Source organism: Melanostigma gelatinosum (assembly GCF_949748355.1).
Source record: "Melanostigma gelatinosum genome assembly, chromosome: 18".
In the NCBI taxonomy this organism is placed as follows: Eukaryota; Metazoa; Chordata; class Actinopteri; order Perciformes; family Zoarcidae; genus Melanostigma; species Melanostigma gelatinosum.
The window spans coordinates 4,314,899-4,337,850 of NC_136651.1; the positions used below are offsets into that span (position 1 = coordinate 4,314,899).

Consider the following 22,952-nt stretch of genomic DNA (forward strand, 5'->3'; position numbering starts at 1 on the left):
GCTCTTTGTCCTGTCAACTGTTGTGTGAGGTGTGCTGCTTTCCCTGTCAGCCACTACTGCTGCTGCTGCTGCTGCTGCTGCTGCTGCCGTCACCGCCTCCGCTTGGGACCGAGGGGGTTGCTTGTGCCCTGAGCATGGCTTCGGTTCAGCTGGGACACAAGGACTCATGCTGGGGCTCAGAAAGAAAAAAACTGTGTACATATGAGGCTGGAGCTCAGCTTTGGCAAAGTGACTTGGCTGATGGGGCTCGCCAAAGGGTCGGTGGTGGTGAGACCGGAATGTGTGCGGGAGGGTTTTGCCACGCTCAATTTGAGCCGTGATTGGTAGACTGGCAGAGCAGATAGGGGACAGTTCGAGGCCATTTCTAGAGCTTACACCCTGACAGAGCTGGCACGAGGGGATAAAGGGCCGGAGCGGGACGCACCGATAAGGGCAGGGCAGCTGTGGAGAGCTGTTTCAGAAGAGCCACGGCCACTAATCTGCACTCCCTGCACGTCTGCAGCCATGTCATCCAACATGACATCACCCTTAGCCCTTGAGCTCTGAGTTCACTCCCGTGCTTAACAAAAGGTCACATGCACATTGTTAGGTTCATAATGAGCAAACCATGAAAAGTGTTTCAGTAGCTTTCTGCTGGCCACCTGTTTCCTCCTGAAGCTGACTCAATAGTTTCGGGGGGGTGATAAAACAACATGGTACTTTTTGATTGCAAACTGTATTGCAATTTAAAAAGGTGTTTCTTTGGTTAGTTTACTCTTTACCTGAACAGATAATTATTATATTATAGATACAAAGCTGTCATGCAAAACACAGACGGGCTAGCTCAAAATAGCTGTTGCTAATAATGCATTTGCCAGCTTGTTTCAGCATGGAATGCAGTTTATTCTCTTATCTCGACTATCTATTTGTTATCGACGTGTTGGCTGCATCATGGCACAGCTGCCCTCAAATCAGAAACAAACATTGCAGTCTTCAGAAAATGTTGAAGTCTTCTAATCATTGAACATCACTTGTATTTTCCCAACATCTTTGAAGGTCAAATGACTGAATTAAAGCCAGTCTGACGACACACTACTCTACATCTCTACACAAGTGAAATTATCAATAAAAAAAGCATTCTTTGCACAAGCTATTATGAAACACAGAAACAACGACGTGCTCAGACCTCTGTGACTGTATCATGCGTAAAGCACGCTGTGTTTCCTGATAGAAGGGACACGAGTGCAGCCTGAGTGCAGCGAGCTATTCGAGAGGGTTTGTAAATGCACAATGAAAAGCTGAACGTCTGACCCAGACATAATCCAACGCACAATGACAGCGCTCAAAGAACACACTTATAGCGCTTTTTAAAAAAAGGGACACGAGGCCCGTCCAGCGCCGTCTCATCTCTCCTTCACTTCAGCGCTTGTCCCTATATTTACAATTCTCTGTGTGGCGAGCATGCAATGCAGTGCAATGACAGCCATCAGCACAGAGTGCAACAGTGGGAGTCCAGACTCCAGCAATCAGTCAAATAGATCCTGACGGATTCCAGCGTGTTGCAAATGCTGTTTGACAAAGGTTGTTTTGTCGGTGTAAATGGGAACGACAGGGGAGCATCCTGTGGAGTGTGATGTTCCTTTGGCGTTAGCGGCAGCCCATCCTTGGGCAAAACGGAGAGGAGACAGAGAGGAGACGGAGAGGAGACGGAGAGGAGAGGTAAACAGGCAGCTTGCATCTTAAATGTTTGTTTCTAACTAGGTCAGACCGCAGCAGCGGCGCTGTGCTGCTGTTACGCCACATCTGCCAGTCTCTCTTTTCTCTTCTTCAGCTCGATTCAGTTCGAGCTATACCAGATAAATATTTGCCAGAAATACTATTTTATTAACAGAGCATACATACGGGCTATTCATCAAAAAGAATGATACACTACAGAAACCACATTATTCAATGTTTATCTACCATATAGAGCCGCGATGTTGGCATCAATGTGCGGAGAAGAGGTTAAAGATTGGGCAACACTCGACCTGGCAATGATGACACTTATTCGTGTTCAAACTTCTACATTTACAGCTCACTGTGGGATGAACTGCTGATCGAGGGAGCAGTGAATGAGTGAAGGAGGGAGTCATTTTGGACACAGTTTAGTTGCCAGCTGTAATGTGAATCAGTCCATGCAACGTCAGAAGGACCAATCGACATTTGGACGGAGGGCCAGCTTCACAGATCCCTGCTGGCTTGTCTCACCAACAGCAGCAGAAGTGAGTGCGATGCTGATCAGTCTGCAGACACTTGAAAAGATGTTGCTGTCTGCAAATGATCTAAGCATACTGGATAGGCAGATGGTCACAGTTGAAAAACATTCAGGACATTAGGGTGTGGCGCGTATGTCGCCTTTCTCGGGCTCCTCGTATCACGTGTGACCACATGCGCATGTCATCGCACGACGTGGCTGTCAACACTCAGACCAGAGTACAAGTGAAGCTATACGTCTCCTATCGGCCGCCGCTGTAATATCTCCGTGAAGCGTCTGACCTCTTTTACGCATGCATGTGTGTGCGTTAACACTGTTGTTATTGTTATGTTTTTACATTTTCTTATTTTGTACATCGATTATTTCCATTGAAAAGTGGAGGTTGAGGAGTCTGACACAGCAAACAAACAGACTAGAGATATGACTTCGCTAATCGGATGTTATAGGTAGCTCCTGTATTCAATCCTGCTCTCGAGAAAACTCGCGAGGTTTGGATAGGACAGAGCGCCCCGTCAGCATATGACCCCCGATACAGCGACACCCAAATACATTATCGAGCTGGTGAGAAACACTGGTGTGTGACTCTTTCCTCTTCTACCATACACTCTTCCTCTGTTCCGTAAGTTGTATTAAAGTAAAAACATGTATCCCTTAAATGTAAACACAAACAATGATGCTTCAAAAAGGCAAAAGAAATATATATTCATAATAATGAGTGCGTGACAAATAACTGGTAAGCCTGTGTAACCGAGGTAGATTAACGAGAGCCATGAATGACTAAATGAGTGTTTGCATGCGTACCGAGCAGTCCTTTAAAAGGGATGCGGCCCTCTGTATTCCTGTCACGCCCAAGGCCCTATCCATTACAGCTCATTACCCGGGGAGAGAATGAAAGAGAGGAGACCCTCGGCCACGCTCCCTCGGGCTCACAGAAGGCCCAGCAGGGTTAAACATCAACCCAGCCACCGAAACCTATACCAGCGGGGAAGGTGTCAACGCCGCTAGGATCGCTGAGGGGATGATGCTACAAACGATGGAGAAAGTGAAGTGTTCACAGACGCAATATACAGCACAGCTCCCTGGAATACATTGAAAGTAATTTGGTGCGATGTAACTCACGCACATTCTGCCGATTTGCTATCGGGATGAGGGAAAGGAAGTACGCATACTCAGATGCTTGTACTGACATTTTCATGTGAACAACAGAACAGAGTCGGTAATTGGGCGCTGGTGTTCTCTGGACATCCAACACCAGCAGTAAGAGAAACCCGTCTCATTCAGGGGAGCTTATCTCAGGTCATGTACTTAAGCTACTTCGGGGGACTCTGAGTAACAGACGATACAACCTTGAAAATCTATAAAAGTTATTTTGCCTGAATCTGGCGGAACATTGGAACAAACTAAATAAATAAATCCCGCACTAAGCCGGGGCGCTAGAACTTCAAAACTGAATAGCCATCTCTGTCCTTGTTGCAAATGAAGAGCCCTCTGTTTATGAAAGCAGGTCAAATGAACCTTTTCAAAACACCCACCTCTGTCTCAGCACCTAAACAACTACGCTTTACTCTTGAATTAATAATGTCCTCGTTGCATTCTCGGATAGCGAGGGGATAATGCCCTGAAGCCTTGGAAATCATCGCCGAATTAAAGCCATTACGTTTTTAGACGCGTTTGCTCTCCTAGTCTGCATGGGGATGGAGCATCATAATGCACGGTGGTGGGGGAAACCTGCTCTGTACAACACATTATTACCCCGAGAGCTCCGTTTCATCTACGCCGAATCACGCTGATGCACTGCAAATGAGATGGCGAGAGGGGAAGGATGCCAAAGAGAGAAGGAGAACGGTGCAGTCTTCCTCTGCCTAATTATGCTGCTGCAATGAACAGAATGAAAACACTGCTGTTGTTTTTCTTCTTATTGCCGGAATTGTTTTTTTTTTAATCTGTAACCGGGCATTTCATTGTTGTCGATACTTCGAGCATTACTTCAATGGACAGTGTCCGCGCCCACATCCTTACTGTGTGTGCACGCCAGTAATTACCCCCTACCAACACTGAATCACCATTGGAGAAGACCGTGCAGTGAATGAAGAATAAGTGAATGAATGAATATGCTGATGCCAGGATGAATTGACAACAACATGGATCACTTATCTGACTGTAAGAAAAGGAGACAGTGTGTGTGTGTTCAAGAGATCAACAAGCATGTGACCTTCAGCAACAGGGAAGTGGGATTGATGGAATGACTGGAGGGAAGAAGGAGGATGACGAGCTGGTAAAGGAGACATTTCCCCGACAATGAGGAGAGACAACAGGGTGGGGAGTATGCAAACGATGACAAATATCAACAAGAGGAGAGGCGAGGAGAGGAGAACGTTGGTGCAGTGGCACGAAATGAGGACGAAGAGGGCAGAGAGAGAGAGGAGAGAAGAGGAGAGAAGAGGATCCGGTGACAAGTCTGTGAGCGCTGGATTGGGTTTAATGGAGCGGAAATCCACCAGCGAGCCGCGGCGCCGAACGCAGCTATTAGCATGAACGGAGCAAATAAGACGGGAGCAAAGTGACACATGATAGGGAAGCAGGAATGGACACGGGAGACGGAAGAAATGAACACGTGAGCGAGAGGGGGGGGGAAGCTCATAACATGAAGGGTTAACAGACGATGCTGGCAGAGCAAAAACGGTGAATGTCAGTAAGTGAGTGAGATGTGGAGTGAGATGGGGAGAGGAGGAAGGGAGGGAGCAATAGAAAATGTTGGATATTACAGTGGAACCACCTGGGGAATGTTTACAGAATTTAATAACTCTAAATGGCATCACTTTATTGGATTCATGGATGGATGTGTCTCTCACTCCCTCACAGTGCTGCTGTGTTCTTACAGACACGCTCCCAACACCCACACCTGCAACAATTACCGCGGAACCCCATTGGTGCAGCTTTATGAGAAATGACAGGGGGGGGTGTTGTATCGAGGACTCTCGAATCCCGTTCAGAGCGTCGGGCTAAAGCTTCTTACAACACGGATGCTGACACCACTGTTTCACTACCTTGTATGCTCGGTGGAACTGTGACATCATGCCTGTCATTTCAAAATAAGAGATATATATTAAGCCCAATATGTTTTTCTAAATCTGTTTATGATCCACAAGCACTCAATTCAACAAAAGTGGGTATGAGAAGAGTCTCTTTTCATCTCAACAAGCCATTTAAATGCTGTTTCAGGATAATCAGAATTGAGGTAAGACTAGCCGTTCAATTGTCAAGCGGATTTCAAGTGAACTTGTGAAATGTGGCTAAAAAGAGATGCAAATTTAGACAAAGTCATGTTGATCTACTCATCTATACCTATTTGTCTTGTTCAGGAGTCTCTCCCAGCATGCATCTCTATATGGTCGCTCAGTATGTAGCATAGCATGCAACGCAAACAGAATTAAAGCATAAGCTGAGCAGAACCATCCGCAGACTGTAGGAACTATTTTCCTTCCAAACACAGCTCACAAGGACTGTGGATCATCGTGAGTAACCGGGTCATTATATCTACAGAGACATCGCTGTGCAGTTTTTTAAAATGTATTTTTTTAGTGCTTTGAGCACCACCTACTCCCACAGAGAGACGGTAAACATCTCTAGGGCCGATATCGCCAAAACCTCGGCAACTCGCACAAAAACAATGGATATGTATTTGGGGTGAACTGTCCCTTCAAAAAGAAACAATTTCAGGTAGCGTCAATGTGTTTACATACATGAATAAAACGATGTCCTCTACATAAAGTGCAATATATGTAGATAAGACTAGCTTGCTGCACTGATGAATAATTATTGAAAAGTTCATATATGCTCGACGGTTCAACCAAAGCACTCCAGCTGCTGCCAAAGAATCTAAAAACGACATGTTGCACCCACTGCGGTATTCATCAGTGTGTCCACGGACTCCGGGAAAGGTCGGTGTGGATCAGATGAGGGCGCAGGAGCTAGTGAGGGTCGGAACATCTCTGATGCAAGTAAAACGTGCAGAGCGCAACAAGTGACACGGAGGGTATACGGCAGCATCGGGTCAGCGGACAAAACCACCACAGACCATCGCTGGAGGCGCATGATTAGAAACAGCATATGGCAGAGCATAAAAACATGATTCAAGAAATATTGAGGTATTCTTAGACTCAAGTAAGTAGTCATGCCACAAAACACAAAAAAATATATATATATGAATATAAATTGCTTCCCTAAAAGTTTTGGAATTGCTTCCTTCTTTCTGTAGTGCCTTCTGTTCTATCAGTGCAGTTAAAGCCACTTCCATAATAATTACCTCGACTGTAAATCGTGCACCCTGTCCGTCACGATGTTCAGATGATACATGACATGGGAAGAACAGCCTGTCTATGTCCTGAAGAGTGTACTTCAGTATAAATAGATGCACTTCCTTAATCCAGCAATTAGCGCGCGTGTGTGTGTGTGTGTGTGTGTGTGTTTGCACAGGGCAGTCGTGATCGTCCACACATCGCTGTGTTTCTGCTTTAGCCAAACGATAAGAGACGTCTGTGTCCAGCCTCCCATTAACGCCGATCAATATTTCATTTTAGAAGTCCAGCTGCTCCTCATCTGCAGGTCGCTCTCCTGAGACCGACTCGGCCAACTCGGCCTAACGATGTCGTCACAGCTGACACACACTCTGCAAACGTGTGTGTGTGTGTGCTCTCACAACACACCCTTAACAGAAATTCACGCAAATATGCGGCTGTGAAATGTAACAGGAGAATATACATTTTGATTGCTGTTACGTTAAGCAATCAAACTCGTATAAATGACTGAATTGTAGGTAATTATCTGGTGTTATGGCGTTTGAGATGTGAATACTAAATGTTCCCCGGACGCGTCGCATCCCTCACATTCGAGGCTGCACATCTGCACACCAGGGAGTTTGCCAGGCTATAGGATTCCCTCCCTCCACCCTCCATCTCTCCTCCGTCTCACCATCTCGCTCCTGCCTTCTTCCGCAGTGTTTTCTGCCCTCGGGCTGCTCCCGTCAGTCTGCTTGTACTACACGAGGACATGTTCAGAGAGAGCCATCATCATATAGGAGTCAATGTGTGCATTTGCAAGAGCGATGCGCAGGGCCGTGCGCGCGGCACGTGTTTCTGCGTTAAGTCAGGTGAGATAAGATACCTCCTGAACGTTCCAATTTCCTGTCCGAGATTTGCTTTCTTCGCCGGGATGCTTTATCATAAATGCTGATAGGCTCGGAAAACTCACTACTGTTTGAAAAATAGAGAAAAGGAGAAGGGGGGGGGGGGGGGGGCAGCGAGGATGAAATTGGAGAGTGATGAGTTTGAAATGGATAGAAGGGAGCGAGGTTAGAAAAACAGACGGCGTAACAGAATGAGTAGGAGTGGGAAAGAAAATGAGAAAACAGCAGGACAAAGGAAGGGCACATATACGAGCTCATTTTGTCCGACTGCACCGGTGGGAACAGTTCACCATGTTCCACGCTGAACAATCGCTAGCGTTCCCTTGTGATAGTTTGACAGTGATGTTAATGCCTCATTAAAAGTACGAAGAGAGGCAGCAGCTCGGCACAGAGTTTTCCGAAACCGAGAGCTGTGGAACATCTCTTCAAAAGCAGCACCTCCGTTAATTAATCTCCACAGATGGACACCGTGGCTGCTTTCCAGACGCAGCGAACATAGGTGCTGGGAATTATGGAAAGTTGCTTGTGCGCGCATTGGAAAGACCATCAAACGATCCGGAGCGCCATCGCAGGACAACACAGCCCCGTCCGGAATGGTTGATGACGTCATTGGGGTCGGGGCACTTGTTTGCCAAGTGGCTGAACTCCTGAGGAAGTCAGAAACTGCCAATTATCACAGCCTGGAGCAAAACACCATAGCACGGGGTGGCACTGTGGACGGAAGGCTGTACATAGATCTGTAGAGTTGAGACTCTGACGCCAGAGATGGACTGATAGAACCGGTATGCGGGGCAGCTTGAGTTAGTGAGGCGAGGAAACACAGCAAAAACATCTCCGTCCATACCAACATACAAATGAAGTCGCTAGTTCTGACGTGACATCTTTTCTAAAGCTTAAAATCCACTTGCAGTCGATACAGAACATGAAAAATCACAGTTGGTTGGACTGTGAAAAAATAGCCACAGCATGTGTGACGTGTTTTTTTAACAGGGGGGGGGAAAGCAATTACAGTTTGTGCTGCCGCACTCGCGCTCTGCATGCGCTGTTAGATGGCGAGGCGAAAATATTCCCTATTCCCGTCTCTGTTGGCGCAGCTTTTAGACTTGGTTGACGGTTGACACTGCATATATTTACTTGCCTCTCCATTTGCTATTGCGAGGCAAAGCAAAATGAATCATATTTCATTTTACACGCAACCTTTTTGCGAAGACATGAGCTTGAATGCCATTCACCTCCGCACGAGAAAATGATGGAGCTCCGGCACGACACGGCGGAGGATCACCGTGTAAGACAGAGCCGCATTAGAAGTGACAGACTTGGAGAGGCAGGATTCACTTCCTCTCGCGATACACCGACAACGCGACACGCAAATGTCAACAGTGACCTGAATAACCAGCCGTCGGGTAGAGAGGGAGAGGCACCAGAATAGAACAGACATGCAAACATATCCAGGCACCGGCGCGACAAGCAGACACCCACCTGTCATTGTCGACGCTCCTGAAGCCGGGGAGGATGTGCCTGAAGCTGGAGTTGCGGTCCAGTTTGGGTTGACTCTTGGTGCGCTTTATGGAACCCTTCAGCCGGCGACTTAGAAAGCCCTGACGGAGAGAGAGAGAGAGCGAGAGAGACAGACAATGAGACGGTGTCTCTGCCACTTTGTGAGGGAAGCCTCCGAGACGTCAATCGTCGAGCTCAAAACTCGGCAGCAGGACGGAACGCATTAACACAGACACTTGCGCTCCACGTCCTACATTTGGGGTGTCGTGTGCAGTTAATGCGTAATACATGAGTGTAGATCTTCATGTCGGAGTGAGAGAAAGAAAGAAGGGAGGACAAGGTCAAAGACAAAATGTTCCCTGAATGCAAAGAGGCATAAAACCACAAACACATTCACGTACAGGACCTTGACAAAAGATTGTCAAAGAGCATAGATGCAATAATAACGGCGGTAGGTAATATGTATGCAGATATTACAGATTGATTCCCACAGCAGGAATTACGTCAGTGCTTGCGGAAATTAATTCGACGGATACACCCCTTTATTAGTGTCCTCGTTCCTCTCTTTGTCTGAGTCTGTGTGTTTACTTCTTCCAACATCTGCAATCGCACTCCCCCCCCCCCAAGCACCTCGCTGTCTCCATGGCAACTGTTGAGGCTGGCATTAAGAGCGAGAGAATACGAACAAATGAGAGGTGGTGCAGGAACGACAGGCTGTTGCAAGTTTTGAGAAAAAGAATACGGAAAAAAAAACACAAATATTTTTTCAGGTTTTTTTTTCCTTCTTTTTTTTAAATTCACTGCTCGGAAGAAGATTAGAATGAAGAATAGGTTTACAAATAAAGGACTTTGAATAAAGAGGATGTATAGGAGAGTAGATGACGAAGAAGACGGAAGCCGGCTTCGTGCCGGGGAAAGCGTTAAACCAGGTAGCGTTCGGCTCAGGTGTAGCTTTTTATTCCAATCGAAACGACACAGTTCACATGCTAAACAGTAGACTGAACACCTTCAAGAGACAAGAGACAGGAGACACACGCCCCTCAACGACCTCCCTCAGTCCCAGTCAGGCCATTAACACACCTGTATAATTACCAGCTACAGCGTGAATAGGTCGCCCCGGGCAGCAATGGAAGAGGGATAATTAGAGAGTGACTTCCAGACAGCCTGCCAGCTGATCACAGAGGAGCCACAGCATCCTGATGAACACCACCTGTCATCTGTAAAACCCTGAGGGCGAGGAACAAAGACTCGCTAATGTCAGTGTATTCCTGCTCACACGGGAGACGTCTCTGTTCCGTCGGCGTGTGACCCAAAAATAATAGCTGTCCAACTTCAACGCTGCGTACCTATTTTTAGGAGTTTCTTAAAAGTGTGTTCACACCGCCAAAACGATAAGATGGCAGCCAGTATTCACAGAGTGTGCTGTTGATGCACGGTGCCGTCTCGCAACGCAATGCTCAAGAGGACAACGGAGGAGCTGCTGAACGGTGAAAGACAAATTGCGAGAAAGCTGGAGGAAAATCTTGGAAACAAGTAGTGTTAAAAGGGCACTCCGCCAATTCCTACACCTGAAGTTCAGGAGTACTATTCAGCTGTTCTCCTGGCTCTGGAGGGAGCTTCGGAAAATAACTGTGTGAGTGTGAGCTCGGAGGCTCCAGATTTACAACAGAAGGCCTGCATTCGACCCTTGGATACGGACTTTGAATAAGGAGGGAACTTCCCAGACAGGGGGAATCTAAAGAGAGATGCTACTGAGGGTACAGTACACTGATTTATTGTACTGCAAAAACCTTGCACTTTGAAAAACCAGTGTACACCACATCCTGTGTGCAATTCGTAGATGTTGAAGTATGAAAATGGGGCCGCGCAGTGCTGCTACTGCAAAGGATCATTTTAATTCCTATCGTCACTTGAAACATCACAAAAAGAAATCCGCTGTTTTGTCATTCGATCGTGATCGGGAATGAGTTACTTTGTGGTCATGATCGTCAGTCGGATCTGACATATGAAGGCTTACTGTTGCTCCCTGTTCAGGGGCTTTCAGCTGAAAATGAGCAGGGCTGAGTCACTGCTGTCGGAAACGAAACTGCCACATGACGCTCTCTGCCTCTTCCCCTCCCTCCCTTAGCACTCCACATGTGTATGCGAAGCGTGTGGGCATGTGGTTAGATTAGCATTAGGCACCGTTCTGAACAAAGACAAACATGAGTCAGACTGTGCAGTGGGAATTTGGACGTCTTCGACTGCATTTCGCACCCCCCCCCCCCCCCCCTCCCTCCCTCCAGATCAGCTCCTCCAGAACACACAAGGAGAGGACTTGAGGTAGAGGCAGAGGATTTTTTTGACTTTCTGATGGCAATGATGGCGCTGCAGCAGAAAACACCCACGCGCTCTGTATGCGCAAACAGTGACACACACACACACACACACACACACACCTTTCCTCATTTCTGGATATCATTCACAATCACCTCCGAATTTATAGTAATTCCACGCCTCGTCCCTGTCGGCCCTGGGGAGAGGATCTGTGCCTGCCGCTGTTGCTATATTCACAGCTGACAAATTAAAGCGCTTCTCTTTTTTTTTTTTTTCTCCTCCATCCGCGGAAATAAGTCAGCCAAGAGAAACCTGTCCCTGTAGGCGAGGCGGATTGATTCGTGGCTGCTTGTTCTGGTTTTACTTATCTGCTTGCCCTGATGGATGGACTCTGGAGGACGGAGGGAGAAAGGGAAGCAGAAAGGAGAGGAAGAGAGAGAGAGAGAGACGTCGGGAAGATACACCAACCTGTGATTGCTCTGATTATTTCGCATCCCTCGCTCTCCCTTTCAGCCACTCCAGTGCATGGGGACGGCGATGCGACATTATACAACGCTGCTGTCTAAGTCAGCCTGTCAAAGCCCTTGCAGAGCTATTACACAGGTTAAAAGGTCAGCAGATATTAACGGCCTGCTTCCTCACTTACAATCAGTCAGCAAGGAAGACTGATGCCGATATTAACACCGGATTAAACCACACGGGAGACACTGGAAGCACCGCAAAAAGTGTCCGCATTTAATTTGCCTCGAACCGCGAGCTCATATAAGATGATTGAGAGAGCGAGAGAAAGAAATATATGCATATGCTGGAAGAGAGGGGGAAAAAAGATCCAGACATATGGTGGAATGGAGGAGAGGACAGATATGGAGGTGAGAGTAGTCGCACAAAAAAAGAAAAAATGGAGAAAAAATGACAGTGATTGCTTGGCAGAGAGGGATAAGCTCTAGCGGGACAAATGGAAAAAGTGCAGCACAATGTGTGGGTGGCAGAGCGTGAGCTGAGAGAAAAAGCAATAGAATGAGACTAAATGGGGGGGGGGGGGAGTGAGGAGAAAAGTGCTGCAAATGAGCGACATGTTCGCCGGTGGGTCAGGGCTCAGCAGCGGCCGCGGAGAGGAGCCGGCGAGAGCTGAAACAAAAGACGGTGAAAGACGGTGCACAGCTCGGTTCCTCCCTGTGGTTCGCGTTCTGATCAGTCACACGTCTCCGCATATGTGTTTTCATGTGACATCGGTTGTTACGTGTCAAGGAACTGACGGCTGACATTTCCTGACGACTGAAAACAAAAACAAACGTTGTAAACAAGCTCGACCTCTCTCCAGTATGTCTCGCTGCGTGTGATCAGTTCTCAAAGGGGACACGTCATGACAAACACCAGTGCTTGTGCACATGTATTTTGGGGCATCTGGAGCGCCAACCGACCCGCAAACTGTGAAATTTAACAACCCAGTCAGTTGTTGTTGTTGTGGGCTGCTTGGAACAGCAATCACGGTATTCAACAAGCCATTAAGATTTGGTTTAAGGCGGCACGATCTGTCATTTCAGCTTCCATATTGCGATGTGCGCATGAGCAATAGTCACATCGCAGAGCTGACTGTCCCGTCTTGTTAACCACGCTTCGTCGACGGGACATAACCATTCACATCTATTCAACCAATGTGTACATGTTGACGTTTTTTTGAATAGAGCACAAACGTGGTTATCTTGCCTCTTCATGCTGCTCTCCAGGTGCACTGGATTACTGCATTTAAGTACGAGGAAAAGTGTTTTTCAACGTTAAGGCATGAAAGGTGTTCCAGTAGAAGCCTGAAACACCCTGACGAGGAGGAAAATAAAGCTGACGTGGCCTACAATGAAAACTGACACCTCATGAGATTTCATGAATCACATCATTGTTCTATTGTGTGGTAAAGAAACTGGTAAATTGACTTATGGGAATACAATGTCCCCGCCAGCTTGGTTAATAATGCCTGTAAATATCAATGCATGAATGAAAAAAAAAAAGAAAATTCAACACGGGACATAAATACTGTTGCGATCCCTCCGTTAATTCATTTCTGTTTGGCTCTTGCATATCATTGGTCCGCTGTAACGTCTGAACCTTTTACGTCTCATTTTGCAAACACACACACTGACGCACAGAAACACGATAAGGCCATTACAGCCGGCGCAACCTGACAGGGGGCATTACAGTGTCACATGTCAGCGCGAATTTCAATGAGCTCTTTAATTATTCCGCATTTCTACGGCTGACAGCTAATTAGCGGAAGGAGGGGATGGATTAATCGGACTCAACATGCGTCCTCGAAGGGGAGGAGAGGCCGGTTCTCACCAACACCTGCAGCCCCGGCGTATTGTACTCGCTCCAAAGGGTATCTGACGGCTGTAGAAAGAATCCGTTTGTCCATATTTGCCATGTCACCTTGTTTATTTTATCGCTGGGCTTTTTTTTAGTTGTCGTTTTTTTCATGAAATTAAAGCAAATGCTTGCAACAAGTTAATTCTACTCCCATGGCTTGGCAATTCCAGGCTCCCCTAATGGGGGGCTGATAGAATCAGTGCCTGGACAATCAGCAGGGTGTTCCCTGCTTCCACATCCACCTCTCTTGTCCTCCTCAAGCACAACCTGATGAAAACAAGAGACATACCTGTCCAATTAGACCCCCTGCTATTATCTGAGAGGAGAGGGGAGGCAGGAGGGGGAGAGGTTGGATAAGGAGCCAAGTCACAATTGAGAATCAATCCAGCCAGCTGGTGCAATCAGCGGGACGTGGACGTGACAGACTTAGATAAGGTGTGTTTGTCTGCTCTTTAAACAAGTACTGAATAAGAGAAACCACCAAGTTGCAACTTTTGCATTTAACGTATGCAATCTTTGAGTATATTTGAATTGGCTGTGGAAGATTAGGCTGTGGAGAGATTTTAGTTTTCTTGCATGCCTACTGGGGAGAAATTATTTTTGAGAAGTGCTGGAGGATGTGCTTACGAGTGTGTGTGTGTGTGTGTGCGTGAGTGTGTGCAGCATCCATTTGTGTGTGCAGACAGTGAACTCAGTCTCTGCAAAAGAACATGAGAGAAAAACATTTTGACAGATTTAGCTCAAGGCCTATGCGAGATACTTTAGATGTCACCACAACTCTTTTCACTGGAGGGAGAACAGCGAGGGGTGGTTTGTCATTGCTAAAAGTGGGAGATGCAGGAGAGACGGAGGAGAATACGGCCGCCTGCCTGCATGTCTTCCTGTTTGCATTCCTACATTCCTGTGTGCCATCATCTAATCCCTCTATCCCCCCCATACTGTGTGTTGTATGTGTTGTTTCTGTAAGAGCATCCATTTGAACTATTGGCAAATATGTGATGATGATCAACACAATTTTAGTGAAATCTGATTTGTTTACTTCTTTACATCCAAGAAAAGTTGATGTAAAAGTTGCTATGGGGAACTTAGTTGACTGTGCTACCCTCAAAGTCCAGAAGGGGGCAGTACGATGAAATAGTGGGTCAGACATTGTCTGGGTTTCTTTGCTTTCTTTGCCCAAGAAGTTACTGCTGCTTAGCAATGAGCCCACAGAAGTACGTTAAGTGGTCATGTGATTGAGACAGGATGACTTTGCTGCAGTGCCCCCCCCCCCCTCCCCCTTCTTCCCTGGAGAGTACAAGGAGCAGCATGACAGACACTGAATCAATATTTAGCCCTTCTATCTGACCCTTCCTGTCTCCAATAAGCTTTTTATTCTTCTTTTCCTTCATATATATATATATTTCTCTCTATATCCACTCATTGATTCCTGGTCACGTCGAAACAACACGACTCAATGACTCAATTCACATTCATGAGACAGAATAAAGACACGCGCACACTCACACAAACCTCATTTCCTCGTCTTTATATGAGCAGATGAGAGTTTTGCAATCTCTAGCTTATCAGGCTGTGGTGATTTGATCAACTCCTCAGTGAAGTTAAAACTGTTTCATGAGACACTTTATTCTCACTCTGCAGGTGGTCCAACACCAGTGGTTCTAGTTCTTATTTATTTGTATTTGCTGTGGGTTTTTGCTCAGCCTTAGAGGCATCCAGATTTGTCTCTTTTAGGGATAAACACTACATGATGGTGAAACTTTGAGTGCTGAAGATGTCTGACAGAGAACAATTTAAGAAATAAGAATATCTTTGTTCGCAACCAAATGTAATGTATTTTAGCCTTTAACGTCCTTCTCTAAATTCCTGAACCTGCTCTACCCTTACAGTACAGAGTCTGAAAGTTACCATGAACTTGGATGAGTGTCTATGAGAGTGAGTCTGAGTGCTCTTGGTCCTGCTGGCCCAACATCTACTGTTTACAGTTCACCTCCAGGTTGTCATCTCCCCGCTCATTACTTATTAAATGCCAATATGCACTGCTAATTGCTAATTAGCGTGAAATTGATGACTCATAGCGGAATTTTTTGCTTCATTAACTGGCTGTTTATCTGTTGAATTAAACATGGAAGAAAGCGTACCGGATGCGAATTAGAGAAAGATGACAGACAAAGAACTGATCTGTGTGTGTGTGTGTGTGTGTGTGTGTGTGTGTGTGTGTGTGTGTGTGTGTGTGTGTGTGTGTGTGTGTGTGTGTGTGTGTGTGTGTGTGTGTGTGCGCGTGTGTTTCAAGAGGAAGAGAGACAGTTTGCTTATGAGCGAGTGAGTGACTGTGGGAGGTGTGGGAGCGTGCGTGTTGGCTCACAGCATGTTGAAATTATTCAGCGTGAGATGCAATGAAAAATCTCACAGGATGTAAACAAAAAAAAAAAAAAAAGGCAGTGGAGGATGGTGTGCTGAAGATAAAACCCATGATGTGGAGACGTGTGAGGTGTAGACGCCTAACATCAAAGGCCCCATTCCAACATTTGAAGTAAATGAGTTTCAGATTGGCATGGGTCCATCTGGACACCAGACACATCTCCTGTAGACATCGATACACAGCTGAGAGCCTGCGAAGGCAAACTAAGAAACTAAGGTGGCGACGGAGACAACACGGACATAGAACACAGAGACGATACATGAAAACAAACTCACAGTACTCACGGTGACTCTGAAAGGTGTGGCAGCCGTGGACGTAGCCTCCATAGTGGGTGTGTTCTTGTCTGAGGAGCTGCCTGGCATGCTGCTTCGGCGTCCTGTCCTCTCTGGAGGAGACTCTGCAGAACACAGGCAGATCTTTGAGCTTTCTTTTTCTCACTTTGCGTAGCTCGACATTTTGGGAAATGCAATTGTTCCCTTTCTTGTCGAGAGTTACAGGAGAAGATTGATACCACTCAAGACAGTTAGCTTAGCTTAGCCTAGCTTAGCTTAGCGTAAAGACTGCAAGCAAGGGGAAACAGCTAGCTAGGCTCTCTCAAAAGTAAAACCAAAGAAATTGACAGTGTTGAGTGAGGGTGTGGAGTTTGGGTTTCCCAATGGAGTTAGACTCAGAGCGCTTCAAGAGAAAGTTTAGATATGACATATAAAGCATTCAATGTGTGCCGCGTGCACTTTGGATAAAAGGCAAATGAATGAGAATATGCAAAAATACATGTTTGACTGTGCATCACTGGACCGTGTGTAGGCCTATTCCTCCCTAAATGAGTCCATTCAGGGAGTAGGCTGTTGCTTTCCATTCCGGATTTTCCCATCATTTCCCTGTTTACTGACAACTTATCTGTTATCTTTTTTTTAAATCTTGAATCTGTCAATCCAATGCTTTCTCTTTACTTGGAAACACACAGAGCAGCGTGGTATCAGATCAGTATGAAAGAGTTGTTCAACAGTTCTGCGAGCAGCAAATCTGGACACGTTCTAAAGGAATGTTGAGCATGCATGTATCCACAGACTCCACACTTAACTGCTAGCTCATATGTGAAGAGCAAACTATCACCATGTTAGTCATTTGGTAAACTTTTATGACCCCAAAATGGTGAATGGAAAGCCACAAAGTTCTGGGCATGAAGGATGAAATTATGAAGCAACTCCTCCCCTTCTGTCGCTCTCTCACACACACATACACACCACACTGTAGTATATAATATGGATAAGGAGTGTTATATATATATATACATATGTATATACAAGGTTTTTGTAACCAGTGAACACTTAGTATCCTCACAAAGCTTGGTCATAAGTCCACATATTGTAAAATCTAAATGCGATAAGACTTAATATGCCACTAAACAAAGGAAAAATGCATGAATTTACATAATGCTGGTTTGAATACTGGCTTCAGCTAAATGAGGACTGCAGTGATCCCATATTACTAAATATTGGATGTACCGAATGTTGTGCCAAAAAGTCATATGATATTTGCATATGGAGCATCTCTAATAGGCCACACGCACTTGGAGTGTGGCGTGTCTGTCGAGCTGAGCTGAGCTGTGCTAAATTAGCTGTCTGCTGTTCAACAGGCTGGTTGTGTGACTTAGTGCACACTGTAATTGAAGAACGAACGGTGGAAAAGCACTTCCTGCTGTGCAGAGCACAAGCCGGCATCCCAACCCCCCATAATTCTCAGCTTTACATAAACATAAACGCAGTCCGCGACAACAAACAGCAGACGGACACAACGTGCTCCGACTCGGAGCAGACGTCCTCCGTCGCAAAATCAAATCTCTATAATTGAATCAGCGGAGCCATCTGGATCCTCTGAGCAGCGATCCAATGCTCTGTGGAGGTGAGGAAGACTTTAAACTAGCTCGGTCTTTGTGTCACAGAGACATGGTACGACTCAGGACGTGACTGGCAGTGAGAAGTGGTCCAAGTCAAGTATCAAGTCTGTCAGAGCAAGTCTCAAGGAAGGAGAGTTAAGCCCTACTTGGAACTGACTTAAGCCTGACTTAAGTCCAAGGCTGCGATCAAATAGTTGTTGTTTTCTTTCGCTGAAGGTTCCTAACTGAGTGAAATGATCTGAAAGTGTCTAAGTGGCAGCCATGATAAGACAGCTAAGAGCTAAGGAAAGGAGCTTCAGTGCTTCTGTTCTTATCTCCTTGAACACATGTTACACCGGACCATTCTTTTTAAAAGGAGAAAATTACACAATTCCTTGCGGCAGCCACATTTAAAGCAACGCACCATTCGGCCCTCGATAACATTCACCATCGCTGTTTAATCGTACGCTGTGGATAGATTGAGAACATTCTTCTTCGGAGGTGTAATTCCGAGTCTTTGCCTTGAATTGTGCAGGGCTGAATTTGTCACTGTAGCTCAAACAAACACATCCTTCCGCCCGCCGTCACAGGAGGGCAGTTGGAATCTCTAAGCACTGCGGTTATCTTATAAATTCTCCTCGACAGCTCTCCTTGACCTCGTGTACTTTTCCATCGAGGTCAAGAAAACCTGGTTCGGAAAAGACATAGGATGCCATTTTTTTGTTTACAGCCCAAGTCTACAACTGTTACCGTCATCAAGGTCACGACCACATGTCCTATTTACAGTGTCTTCATTTGCAGCAGGGTGATAAGCTGGTCCTGTCCCATCCTGGAGAATGGATACCATTATCACGGTACAATATTTCATAAAAACTGGTATACTAACAGACCACTTAAAACACCGTGTCTCACTTCCTTATTATAATAAAGAAATATGGTGACATTGAAATGTCTGCTGCCAGGACAACAAGTTTATTTAATCCATTTGAGTGTAAAAAGAGAGCTGATGAGGTAATCATGAACATCATGAACATTGCCTGAATTAAGTCAGCAGTGTGAATTTCTCCTTCCTCTCGTCAAACACAATTTCTGCGCTCAAACCCTCCAGTCTTCTTAACGGAAATCTTCCCCCCCCCCCCCCCCCCCCCCCACTCGTACACAGCTGGCTGCTCCGAGCTCAGAGACACACAAACACACATCACTTAGTTGTGAACTAATTGCTGTGTGAAATTGCAGTGTGCGCTTCCACATGTTGTCACCATCTGGGTGTAATGCATCTTTACAAATGCATGGGAAACGTCCCTTGCCATAACTCGCTCATGTGTCTCTGACTCCAAACTCTCTCTCCCCGACAGCGAACGGTAAACACGCACTCGCGCCCAATAAAACTTCAATTAGAAACACGACTTCCGAAAACCGAAGTAAATAATCAAAGAGCCGTTCAACACGGCATGTGGTGGCTGGTTTCAGATTGTTAACACTTTCTAAATGGCTCTGAACACCGTTCGGAAGGGCCTGTCTAACTGCTGTTGATTAAGCTATTCTATCTGAAGTGGTACGAGGGAGCATCTAGCATACCAAGTCTCTAGTTTGTAAGGTCAATCAAAGGGTCAGAGGGCCCACAGATAACAGCTGATGAACTACCGAGTCATATTGTTTCATATCGACCTTATTTCAAATCTATTCCCTGCAAAGACTTTTCTTCATTTCCTTATCTTCCACCTTCTCTTCCTTATCGTGGCCATGTAATTGTCGTTCTCCTTCACAAATCCACTTTCCTTCCTCCGTGTGCACTCAAGATTATCGTTATCTTCAAACCTCCATCTCCAAAATGTTCTCACTGTATCATCACAGCATCATCACCTACCTCAAATCAAATTCTCATCCGTCCTTACCTCCTCATTGCGCCTCTCTTGCTGCTGTTCTCCACCCTTTCACATTCCCCCAAAAGTCAAACCACCGCCTCCTTCTCCTCCGTCATCATATACCCACAAATAGAGCCATCACTCTGCCTTGATTCCACTCACCTCTGGGCTTACTCACAGTTGTTTAATGAGACCCTGAAAATGCCAGTGAGAGCCCTGGGGGACATAAAGCTGCACAGAGTGCATAGATAATAGTCACCTGCATTTCTTGTGTGCACAGGAGTGAATGTGTGTCACGGGTCTGGCCCTCAGAGATAGGGGCAGTGTACAGCCTGGGAGTGAAAACATCTCTTTGTGAACAGTCAATAAAATATTAACCAAAATGAATAACAGTGTGAACGGAATAGTTTGACTTTTTGAGAAATTGTCTGTTCGTCTTCCACTTGCCAATCAATCCACCCACCAACACATCTACCCGTCCATCCATCGTTCTATCATATCTAAAGCTCTTCCTTCCTCCCAGTAACATTCAGTTATACTTTGACGAGTGGCAGGAGAACGGATATTTTCCCAAAAAGTCAATCTATCCATCCGTCCATTCATCATTCTATCGTATACAAAGCTCTGCCTTCCTTCTATTAACAGTCAGTTATACATGTCCGCTCTCTTGAAGATTGTTACTATACATCCGTCCGTCCGTCCATCCATCCATCCATCCGTCCGTCCATCCATCCATCCATCCATCCCTCCATCCCTCAATCCATCCATTCGTCCATCCATCCATTCATCCATCCCTCCATCCCTCAATCCATTCATTCGTCCATCCATCCATCCCTCCATCCCTCCATCCATCCATCCATCGATCGTTCTATCATATCCAGAGCTCTTCCTTCCTTCCATTAACATTCAATTGTACTTTGACCTTTTGGGAAAATATCTGCTCTCCATCCCTCAATCCATCCATTCGTCCATCCATCCATCCTTCACTCCATCCATCCCTCGATCCATCCCTCCATCCATCCCCCCATCCATTTGTCCATCCATCCATCCATCCGTCCCCCCATCCATCCATCCATCTATTCGTCCATCCATCCATCCATCCGTCCCCCATCCATCCATCCATCTAGTCATCCATCCATCCATCCATCCGTCCCCCATCCATCCATCTATTCGTCCATCCATCCATCCATCCGTCCCCCATTCATCCATCTATTCATCCATCCATCCATCCACCCGTCCATCCATCCATTCATTCATCCATCCATCCATCCATCTTTCTATCATATCCAAAGCTCTTCCTTCCTTCCATTAACAGTCAGTCATATAGGTCACTTTTCATATTTGCTTAGTCTTTCCCGGCGAGGCGTGCTCCATCCAGTGACCAGTGCCAGCCAACGTTCCCTTCCTCTCAGAGCTCACCAGCACAGGATATTACAGCTTGCAAACAGAGTAGCCGAACGGTGGGGGAGGAAAGGTTCAGAGCCTCTCCTACTTCTAAAAACAAAGAGTCAATCATTTCAAACGTTTTGTGCGCTGCTATCAAGGCGAGACAAACGGGATGACTGTAGTATGACTGACTGGTGTGTGAGGTGTGCAGGCAAACAGCACGCTGGGCAGTCGGGTACCGGTGGTAATGTGTTACAAAGACTGCTAGAAGGCCGACAGGCAACTGATAGCATCTAGCTCATCATCTGAACATTTTGCATAACAACTTATTTTTGCTGTGGCTGTGCCGAAGTGCTGTGCTCGTATAATAATAATGCCAGTTGGCCTGTTGAACACGTGTTCTTTTGCCCGGATCGACATGCTGCATGATCTTTCGTCGCTCTACGAGCTGGCTGCGCCAAGTGGCTGATTTCACAAAAGGTGCTTGTAAGCAAGTTGTTGTTGTTGCACGGGGTATTTAATCTGCCCACAAATGATAGCGACTTGAAAAGAAACATTCGGCTTCTACACTCTGCACTGCTGGTGTTACACTGGTAAACTGCTGACTCGGGAGTTTTTGATTTGTGTCACAGAAATGTCTACGCCACAGAAAAGATGTGCGATTTTGTGATTGAATGTATAATTACATGCACATCTTCATTGCTGCTTCTGTTTATGTGACGTGTTGACGAAATATGTATCGGACACGTGAAATACTTTATCCAAATGCTGAAGGTCCTGGTTCAAAAATACGAAGTTCATAAACCGAAATTAAGTGATCTGGGTGAATGTTACTCCTGAGCGAAAACTTTCACAGACATGTAGTCATTTGATCGACTATTAATGTCAAAATATGATAATAGCCGCTTTAAGATGCATATTGGAACAAGGCGGACGAATATTCCAACCTGTGCTCATCGAGCTAATGAGGGTTTGAGTACAAGTTATCAACAGCAGCGCGTGTCGGCACTTGAACATCGCTATACAACCCGAGTGCTGAAAAATAGCCTCCAAAGAGAATGCAGAGTGCTTGTGTTGTGACAGGAGGGAAAATCAGAGGGGAATTCAAACACACACACACACACACACACACACACATTCTCTGTGGGCCGGTGAAATGTGCAGCAAAAACAATCACAGGCTGTCAAGCTGCGTTTACTGTGTTCTCTCTACCTGGAGGACTATCTTCTCTTGGTCCGCCCCGCCTCTCATCCTCCCTCCCTCACAAACACATCACTTTTCAGTTTTCCCCCCCTCAAGTACAAGACAACTAGAACTTGTCTCGACTGGCTGATAGTGCCGCATAAATAAATTTAAAAAAAAGCTCCGTCTGTCTCTGGAATATAAACTGTGAATTAATGTCAATCAACGAGCAATCTGCCAGAAAGATTTATTTTCCTCTCATTTATTTTGTCAGAAGGCATCGTCTCATGACTGGTATATCTGACGCTGCTGGTTACGGAGGTCACAGCGGAGGCCCGCGAGGTTTTACAGGCACGGCTTTGAATTGTCAGACTACAAACACGTGTCGGTGTGTGAGATAGAGAGAAAGAGACTAAGAGAGGAGAGAGAGCGTTTCCTCGTGGGCGCACAGAGACTGCAATGTGTTAACACTGAGCCGTGTGGACGGGGGCTGGACTTGTGACCTGTGCGATGTGGTATTTACACAGCGCAGAGATGATGGGGCGATAAAGAGGTGCTGCTCCGTCTCCTTGGGAGCGACTCCGTGGACACGAGGGAGTAAGAGAGAATCATTTCAGCCACCACTAGTTCGG

At 46.1% G+C, this 22,952-nt stretch overlaps 1 protein-coding gene across 1 annotated transcript in view; it reads right to left on the reverse strand.

Moving 5' to 3' along the window:
* Positions 1–22,952, reverse strand: part of dab2ipb (DAB2 interacting protein b) — a gene marked incomplete at its 5' end in the record, with an annotated part of 74,420 nt that overhangs the window by 46,320 nt on the left and 5,148 nt on the right. The window contains 2 exons of the mRNA XM_079289362.1: positions 8,898–9,016; positions 16,296–16,408. Coding sequence (XP_079145488.1) covers positions 8,898–9,016; positions 16,296–16,408 — 232 coding nt within the window. The remainder of the gene's footprint in view (positions 1–8,897; positions 9,017–16,295; positions 16,409–22,952) is intronic.